This window comes from Dicentrarchus labrax, unplaced genomic scaffold, assembly GCF_905237075.1.
Source record: "Dicentrarchus labrax unplaced genomic scaffold, dlabrax2021, whole genome shotgun sequence".
Classification (NCBI taxonomy): Eukaryota; Metazoa; Chordata; class Actinopteri; family Moronidae; genus Dicentrarchus; species Dicentrarchus labrax.
This window is the reverse complement of record NW_026136718.1, coordinates 15632303-15642682: the sequence shown is the minus strand read 5'-3', so window position 1 is coordinate 15642682 and position 10380 is coordinate 15632303. Positions and strand designations below refer to the sequence as shown.

General features: G+C 41.4%; 1 protein-coding gene across 8 annotated transcripts in view; it reads left to right on the top strand.

The window, feature by feature from the left end:
• The window catches only part of fbn2b (fibrillin 2b), a 63717-nt gene that overhangs the window by 28289 nt on the left and 25048 nt on the right, over positions 1-10380 (top strand). For all 8 annotated transcript variants that reach the window (XM_051377581.1, XM_051377580.1, XM_051377579.1 and 5 more), the window contains exons 7-9: positions 572-769; positions 3408-3533; positions 7642-7767. In XM_051377581.1, coding sequence (XP_051233541.1) covers positions 572-769; positions 3408-3533; positions 7642-7767 — 450 coding nt within the window. The remainder of the gene's footprint in view (positions 1-571; positions 770-3407; positions 3534-7641; positions 7768-10380) is intronic.

Sequence of the window (10380 nt, the reverse complement as noted above, 5' to 3'; positions counted from 1 at the left end):
CATTATCACAGAGACTAAATACATAGCAGTCATTCCAATCCTATTGCTAAGTTCCTGCTGAATGAAACAATGTGTTTTGCGTTTTAATCCGAGCAGGTTTAATAGACAAAATGACTGAAATCACGTGTTCTGACGTTATTCATTATGTGGCTACCAACTCTCATATTGTTCTTCTTAAGTCTTAAGATCTGCTACTTGTAAATGCTCCTCTCTGTAAGCCCATTGCTCATCCAAAGACTAAACACTTGAAATAATTAAATGTGTTTAAAGGTCCAGTGAGTCATCTCTCTAAAATCATCCTCTAATGCTCTGCCAACTTGTTTCCACATCCATTCCTCCATTTGTTGTTGTTTGAGTGAAATTTAGAAAAGATCACTGGCTCACTTAGTTAGATTTTACAGGAACTATGCCTTTTGTTATTATAAACTTTTTCATCCATGTACTTAATCTGGTTTCATTTAATGCTGCACCAGATGTGTTCGGGGAAATGAATCACCATTTTATCATTTAATCAATCAAATGTTATATCAGTCACAATCAGCAAATGATTCTTGCCTCTTTCCCTCCACAGACTACAGAACCGGGCCATGTTTCACTCAGGTGAACAACCAGATGTGTCAGGGCCAGCTCAGTGGAATTGTCTGCACCAAAACCCTCTGCTGTGCTACCATTGGACGAGCATGGGGCCACCCTTGTGAGCAGTGCCCCGCCCAGCCACACCCGTGCAGGCGAGGCTTCATCCCCAACATCCGCACTGGAGCCTGCCAAGGTCAGTTTGGAGCACATACAACACCTGGCAGATTTTTTTTTTTAACAGTGATGAAGGAGGGCAAACATAACACACATACAAACTGGAACACACATGCACAACTATACACACTATCACCACAATAAACACTGTAGCCATTACTTTATCCGTCATCATCTCAGCTGCAATTCCTGCTCACAGCATCCTTGAGCCCGTGTTAACAACCTGGAGGGTGTTTATATGTACACAGTCGGCCGGATGCTACCTTGTGTTTCCCTATTAAGGTCTTATTTAGTAGAATGACGTACATGCATCTCCATACCCATGTGTAGTCTGCAAAAACTGTAAACAGTGAATAGTTTCAGGTGCTATATATTTATGTGTCAGTATCTCCGTGATTATCAGCAGGTCATAGCTGTCTCATCACTCTTTCTTAAAGTCAAAATGTGAGCTTATCTTCACGTTGCTTAATGGTTGCGTTTGGTGCATACACAGTGCATCCTGTCACAGAACCATATCAAAGTAATAGCAGAATAGCAATGTGCATGTAATGTATTAGGTAGAAGCAAAGATACTTAAAGCATTCATTTTATACATAGTGTTTAAAATCAGATATATATATAAAACAGATATAGTACAGACAGCTCTGGCTAAACTGGCCCAAAAGAGTGAGATATGGAGATTATAAGAGACAAATTGAGGGAAATATGAACTAAGATTGACCTTCTTTCATCAACATTCCTGCTGCTGGTGTCCCAGAACCCCCTCAGACCAGACCAGACTTTCTCTGCATGCCTCTCTAATAACCTATGGCCCTGACCAGACTAAGCAATAAGACTGCATCAATATATGACACATGTGGAGGTCGTGTCCCTTGTTAAATGAGCCCAGCCAGGATCTTTGTTGCCTCAATCCAGCTCCTCTCACATGGACACACCCAGCACCACCCTGGGCAGATTGTGATGGTTGATGTCTAGCTGAAGCCATCACAGAGGGAGGCTTTGTTTTTGTCTGAAGTATTTTTGCACTGATGCTCGTAGCACCAGGCAATACTTCATCAGTAACACAGCTAAGGACATTGAATGCATGTATTTATGCTGGGAAGTTTTAGCATACCCATACTTGTTAGACTTTATTTTGCAGGCATCTGAATTTCTGCCCACACCTCCCATTCATCCAGTGATTCATATAATGAACAAATAAAGTGAAACAAAATGGCCCTTCAGTCCTGTTTATCAGGCTACTATGTTGAGGTATCTGGCTCTGATTTCGTGCACAAGTACATCATTGTGTGTATGTGCCTGTTTGGTAGTTTCTCTGCAGATCATTTTGGGTCCTTATACTACCATGAAATTGCTTGAGTCAGTCATTTTCATCGCTTGAGTTATAGCGAAAGGGATGACAAAGACCTGCCCAAACTTTGACAACTAACAAATGCTAGAGGCTGGAAAATATCCTGTATGTACCAACAATTATTGATGTGTGTATGCCTGGGAAATTGATAGACATGTGTTAAAACATATCAAAGGGATGTAACAGTCCCCCATTAGATACAGTAATGCCACAATCCACCCAGCTATTATGTATAAGGCTGTATACATTATTTATGAGGGTAATTCAAAAAGGTAATACATCTGGAATCAGTAACTGGTTTGTATTTAACTCCACAACTTCCTTTTTGGATGTGGCTGCCAGGCTGCTCATATGTTAGAGGTATGCCCGTGTGAGACGATCACTCATCTCTCTGTGACTCACAAACCTCCTCTCTTACGCTCTTTTTCACTTTTGGTCTGTACTTCCCCCTCTCTCTGAATCTTCCCACTCTCTTCTCCTCACACACACACACACACACACACCAAACATACCAAATCGCCAGAGAGCCTACAGCAACGTCTTGCTGGCAGCAGTACAAAGCACACCTGACCATGAATCCAAATGTAAGGATTGCACTCCAGGCTCCACATCAGGATGTTGGCTGCTGATGCTTTTTTTGTTTCTCTCTCAGCCTTTTGCATAGGGTTCCTCAACACTGGACAGTATTCTCTGGCTTTCTTAAAAAGAAGCAGAGATTGAATGTATTCAGACGATTAAAAACAGGCTGTTATGTGTGTGGTTCTGTGTGCGAGCATGCAGGTGTACATATGTCGGGCCTTTTTAGTTTTTTTTTTGAGCGGACAGTGATGTGTGTGTGTTTCAGGGTATCCACTGTTTCTTACAGGAACCCACCCACTGACATATCCCCCAATACTGGTAAAAGTGACTCACATTGAATACTGGGAAAAACGTACATTTAGAAAGCCATTTCCTGTTCAAACATGAGCTGGAGTGGGTCTTTCTGGAAGTCGTCTTAGGCGTCACAGCCAGCGCCAAGTTACCACTCATTCTTTACCTCATTCCCTTTGCAAAAAAGTAGAATAGAAGAATGAAAAACAGTGCTCTACTGAAAGTGAGTGTGCCAGAAACATTCTCTAAAACGTGAACCATAGTTAAACCATATACACTTTAGGTTTTTATAGAATGCACATACAGTAGTTTACAGTTTACAGTAGTCTCTCTCTCTCTCTTAAACCAGTGCTTTGCAGATGCCAGTAATCATTAAAACCTTTGTTCTTATCTGCCTCTTCTCACCAGTATCCATATCTTTTCTTTCTTGTCTTAGATGTGGACGAGTGCCAAGCAGTGCCAGGTCTTTGTGCCGGAGGTAACTGCATCAACACTGTGGGATCCTACGAGTGTAAATGCCCTGCAGGCCACCGTCAGAGTGAAACCAGCCACAAATGTGAAGGTGAGTCACTATTAAGAAAGAAAGCTTCATGAATAGGACGGAAGGTATAATGATCACCATATAAAAAATGTGTAGCCCTGATTAATAAAAGAATAACAGAAGACTGGCAGCCATTTTTAATGTGCTTACTTGATGATAAATGACAGTGGAAATATTGATTTTTATTAACTCAGGTAATGACTAATCGCCGATTTAAAAAAAAAGAGACCATAATCGACAAAGCATCACAAAATATATCAACTTATTTTGTACTTGAATATTTTAACTTATCGCCAATTCACAAGAACTAAAGTGGAACTTAAATTAGATTTTCTTGAGTTAATGGTGAGACAGTCATGGACCGTGCACTTTACGATAACTGTGGGTTTGCTGGGATCAGTTGACAAATCTCTACGGGGCGTTTAAAAAGTGACGACATGTTCAGAGTTAAAGAAGTCTGGACATGTGCATGTAAACACACACATACACATGGAAACACACGCGCACACACGCAGAGTGGATTCACATTACAATGTGTTGATTGGGTGGAATTTAAACAATGCCCCGGCTAAACAGTCCGATAGTTAGCCAGGCAGGGGTTGTGTCTCTTGGACTGAGGCCGATGTGTTCTTAGTCTTTAGGGAGGATTACAGAAAGCTCTTAAACTGTTCCAGCCAGATGACATCTATTCTACTGAACAAGACCAAGGTTGAACTGGATATCAAGGTGTATCAGTGCATGAATTATTATCTAAATTCTCCTTTTATTAACCTGCAGTATAACTAAGAACTGCACCAGACACAGGAGGAATATAACTCTTAATATGTTCTAAAAAAAGCAAGCGTCTCCACCTTCGGATTCATGAGAAGCAATTACCATGACACACACAAAAAGTGATTTATGTTGCAGTGAATGAAGGAGGAAATGGGGAGGATAACTTCACTAAATTCACCAGAGTCCTAGTTTCAGTTGTGGTTTTGGGTTAATGCCACCAACAGTTCAGGTCTTATTGTAAGAGAATGAGTGCTTCCAGAGAGATGCTGAGCACTGCTCGAAGAGATTTGGGTGTGGATGTTACATTCCAGCTGGTACAGCGCTAAGAGGGCTGAGCAATTATACTACACAGAACTCAAGGACAGTCTGAGACGAAGTAGCCTTTTAATCCTTGTCTCTAAATTCTACTAGTTACAATACCTTGTCATATTAAATAATAACCAGCTACTGATGATTATGTGGTGATTGAAGAGATGGAGGGAGAGACAAAGAAAAAAAAACAGCTCTTTCTTAAAGACGCTGAGGTGAGAGGCTTGTACCTTAAATTACACACCCTCTTTCAGCCACTATGTATACAGTGTTAGCTTTATTTTCCTCAGCAAAAGTTGATTGTGGTCGCAACAGGACTAGACCTGTAACTAATGATTATTTTTCATCCTTGATTGATCCTTTCAGATTCATTGTTTCATCTATAAAATGTCAATATCTAATTTTGTCTGAAAAACAATGACATAAACTAGACAAAAGTAGCAAATCCTCACATTTTAGATGATTGAACCAGCAAAAGTTTCTGCTTGATAAATAAAGTGAACAACCACTCGATTATCAAGATTGTTGCTGACTGAAGTTGTTTATTATAACCTCCCCAGGTCAAAAGTTAAATATGATGTTAATTAATAAGTATCAACTTCCATACAAATGTTTTGTTGTGACAAAGAGTGACACTGAGTATGTTTTTAGCGTCACTGCTTATGCAGTTGCTACAGTTTAGTTTCTTGTAGACGGCGCTGCCAAAAGAAGGCCCACGCATAAATAAATGTAATCAATCCTTTAATACATTTGTTATGTCAGAAAGCATGTTTATTATTTTTCAGTTGAAATATGAACTGATGTCAGCTCAGTTGTTTTTAGGGTTTATCATGCAGTTTCGCCATTTGGCCCATGCAGAGCGAGAAGAGAAAGAATTCAGTGTTTGTAAAGCTCGTAAAAACAAAAGAACAGTTGTGACGTGTATCTTAAGTCATGGGTCGGCAGGAAACCCATGTTTAGTGAAATCTCACAAACAATCAGACCAGGTCCTTTGGGGAAGGTTTTTTACTGTGCCCTCAGCTAATGCACAAACAGCCTCTCTGAGAGCTTTCACGGTGAAATTAGTGAGGGTTTGGAGCAGTTAAGATGAAGTGCAGTTAAGATGTCATGGGTGTCTGGTCGTTTTGGGCACAACAAGGCACCTGGTTTTATGGCCTACTTTTACTTCAGACGGTGCTTAACAGTCTCTTCCATGTCCCCCCTTCCTCCTCCTCTTTTTGCTTTTTCTGCCTCTCCTTCCATTTTCCTTCCATAAATACAGTCTTTTGGCTTAAAACCAGCTGTTATTGCTGAACAAAGAAACACTTACGGCATCTGGGGGACTTTCTCATTACACACACGGACCTCCCCATTGCCTTGACACTTGTGGATTCTCACGCACTCATGCTGCATAAATACACACACACAGACAGTTTCACACATCCCAGTTAAGATTGCATGAAACAACGGAAACTGGCTAAATTACACACTCACTTTATCTTAGTTTTTTCACATATTGATGAGCGTTATAGATTTAGACATGACAGATTTGATGCCTCAGTTGCAGACATTTATCCAGGTGACACACATTTCCCTCCACACACACACACACACACACACACACACACACACACACACACACACACACACAGTCAGTCCCATAGCATCGTCTGTGTGGAGCGTAATGTCTGGCGTGCTGCTGCTGCTGCTGACACAAGGTTTATTTGGCTGGGTTTTTACAGCCTCACCTAGGCCTTCTGCCACTGCTGTCAGACAGGAGTCAGCAGGGGAAGAACGGCCGTTTAGCTTCCCACGGCAGGCGTTACTACACACATCCATGCTGAGGCGCAGACACATACACACAGAAAAACACACTTGGATATAAGTTACACGCTCTTCACTCCTAGAAAGACAAACACTAACACACCCTTCCCTTTTCCAACTAAACACAAAGGGCACACGCACACACACACTGCAGCCTGCACTAATGCTGTAATTATGCCCCGCAGTGGTGCAGTAATTACGTATGCGTATAAATAAGCGTGACACATCATAAAAACCCAATACCTTCTGGAACTTCACTTTGGGTTCCCCCGTCATGGAGAAATGAGGCCCCCTCTCACTGAATAATACAACTTAATGCCATCATAAAGTGTACCACACCAAGGTGGGCCCTGCCAAGGAGCGTGCCCAGGTACTCTGAGACCTCGTACACATTTGCAAAGTCAAACTGTTTAAATAAGGTCAGCTCATTCACTTTAACCCAGGGGTGCACATATAATCAAGCATGTTTTGACTTGTAGCATTGTGTTCCTTGGGAATGGAAGGATTTCTCATATATTTTATATCTGTATCTCATTTTATTATAACAAGTTGTGTGTGGTTTTAGTATTATTGTCTCTTTATTGCCTGGTCATTGTTCTTTCTTTCCCCTACACACGTTGATAGGAATGGGTATCATTTAAACTGTCTTGATACCAGTATACCAATATACTTGAGTGTCTGTACTCATACCAAAATGGTTTTATTTTGATATCTCACTTTGAGGAATGTAAACAAAAGAAACCAAATGCTAGATGTTGCCTAATCCCAAGTAGCACACTAAAAAGATAAATAAAATACTAAAATTGGCTAAATCAAATTTAATTTAGTAGATGTCTGATAAAAGTCAAGTAGACTATGATGAGTCATACACTGGTTAGTGCTGCTGCTGTTCTTCTGTCTCTGAGCTTCACAGTTTATGCTGTTGGACTGGTCCTGTCATTTACATGTCTCACACAAGTTTGAGTTTCAGCCTGAATAGAACATACCAGTAGTGAAGTAATTCCCCTTTGGTAGACTGCACATCCATTTGGTCTACTTAATTTTTCCTAAGGGAGAAACTGTAACGCCAGTGCAATAAACTTTTACTGCATCGTGCTACTGCATCTTTCCAAACAAAGAACAAAATTTTGAACGTTGAAAAAAGTAGTCGGAGCTGGCGTGAGGCTAACTTGATAGATGTGTCTCGTGATGTGGTGAACTGAGGTATTTATTATGTAACTGAATGTTTGTGTGCATGTTTCAGATATTGATGAATGTAGCACCATCCCTGGTGTGTGTGATGGAGGAGAATGCACCAACACTGCTGGTAGCTACGTCTGCACCTGTCCACGAGGCTACATCTCCAGCACAGACGGCTCCAGATGTGTGGGTGAGTTTCTCGCACAACACATTTCAAACATTTCTCTCTCATTTGTGCATTTCCTCAACCCCCCCTGGCTACACAAAAGCTTCACATCTGGCTGGTAACTTCCCTCCCTCCATCACTGCTTCCTGTGAGTGGAGTTCTGATGAGTCAAGCTGGCCTGCAGACCTGTGGTCACCATTTGCAGAAAAACACACTTGCACGCACTATTTGGCCTTGACAGCATTAATCTACTCTAATGTTAGTGCCCCTCTGACCCATTCACACACACGCTGACACACATACAGTGCATACTTCACTGACATGTCCCATGAAACACTACCAGGTGTTAATCTATTCCTGCAATCCTCACCCCTCATGGCAGCCACAGAGAAACACAACCAGGTGTTAATATATTATTTCAAGATTTAGCCCCAAAACAGACAGCTCAGGGTCTGTCTGTTTAACCCTATCAGCGTCACACAGGCCCCACCAAACTCTCCTCCAATAAATGCTCCTGTAGCAAAGAAAAATCTCTGGATTGTTGTAATTGAAAATACATGTTTCTTCCCAGTTCCATCTTTCCTTGTGAATTTTATCCTTGCTACTTAAGTTATTTTCATGCAATCCATCCTCCATCATCTGTAGAAAATAATGAGCTCCTCTGTTTTTACTTTGGAAAAAAAAGTGCAAGCGGATATGGGTCGAAAATACCAAGAACAGTTCCTAGAGTGTCACATGTGCTCACATGTGCAGATACATAAGCAGGTTGGCGGCTCATCTCACAGGTAGTTTAGCTTCAATGTTACAGGCATATGGTATTGTTTAAGGGATAAGAAAGGAAAACAAAAGATGGCACCACTAACCTCAGCACAGTGGAACCAATACACTCTATAAGGCCAAAAGTATGTGGACACGTGAATATTACACCACAGTGTGATTGTTCAACATCTCATTTATTGTTCATATTTTGCTACAAGAACATAAGTGACTACAGAGACTAATGTTTGATGAGGCGTGGTTGATAGTCTGTCATCAAATTCATCCCAAAGGCATCATCGGAGCACTTTCTGATGGGAAAGGGCCTTCTACCAAGTTGAGAGCACACTATTATTCTGTGCTGATTTTCTTCAACTGGAGCTCAGTTGGCTGCCCAAACCATACAAATGTGTGGAGGAGCATTAACATACTTTCGGCCATGTAGTGTAAATGAAGGCACTAGACAAAGGGAAGAAAATGACATGGGAACACAGAAAAAATAAGTAAAAAGTAAAAAAAACAAAAAAGCAAAAAAATAATGGGAAATAGGAGTTGGGAATAGCCAACATAACAAAGGAGAAGGGAAAAAAGAGGACAAAGAGGTGATGGAAGATGGTTTGTGTTTTCATAAATAAACAGGTGGAGTGTTGGAGGGAGGAGTGAAAGATAATCATTAGAAATACAGCTGGCTGTGTCTGTGCTGGTGTGTGACACTGCTCCAATCACCCAAACTCAAAAGTTCTCCATCTGTATCCCTTTATGCATGTCCATATTTTTTCATTTTTTTCCCCCCTTTCCACTGTCATCCTCTTTATTCTTCTTTGCCCTGAAGAGATATGTTACTCTCTGCACATATTTTTGTGTCTTCTGAGTGTGGATCTCATTCTCTCAACTAACAGTTCAGTGATTTACTGTACAGAGTCTCTCTGTTTACTCTGGAACTCACGTTTCCATCTCCATTTAGATTTTCTCTTTTCTCTTGTTCCGTCCCCTCTGATTGTTTTGTTTTTATTCTTTACTCTTTATCTACAAAAACTTAAGCATTCTCGCACTCTCATCCTCTTTATCTCTCTGACCATTTCCTCCTGGACCTTTTTTTCCCCCTGACATCTGGATCCTGCCCCTCGCTTCCTTCAGTTGTGGTTTCCAGTTGCTCTTCTGCAGCCTGCTGAAGGGAAAGAGAAAAAAGAAAGAGCAAATAAAACAGGTGCCAGACACAACCCCCATATATCCTTCCTCCGTCTCTGTCCTACTTCCAAAATGGACAAGGCTAGATTGGGAGGAGACAGAGGAAGATTCAATAAACCCAAACAAACCCAGACTAGACCGGGTCAAGTCCAATCCATCTTTTCGATATTCCAAACCAGTGATCAAAAGTCTATTGACGATCAAAATGTACTGTACACTGGTGAAGTAGGCCAGTTGGAGCTGTTGGGGGGCCTGACAGTAATCAGAGCCTAATGCCCTGTCACACGGTGGAAGCTTGAAAAAAACAAAGACCTGTCCAGTCAGTCAGTCTGTAAAAACACCTCACCAAATGAAAGCATATGACTGTGTAGTGGAGCAATACTTGCGAGCAAACCACGGTCTGGATCCAATTTAAGTCATCATCGTCCTCATCAGCAAACGCCCTCCTTCTCAGTTCCCCCACTCCTCCACCCGGGCTGCAGCTCGGTCATTCCTATGGGAGGTTTTTTTAGTTTACATTTGTGTGTGTTTGTGTACATGTACGCGTGTTTTTACGCAGATAAGTACATGTGTATTTATGAACGTTTTGTGTATGTGCCTGTGGATATGCATGGGAATGCATATCTGTATTTGTAATAGCGTGTAAATGCGTGTGTACTGTACTGTATGTGCTCCCAGACACAGCGCAGCCCC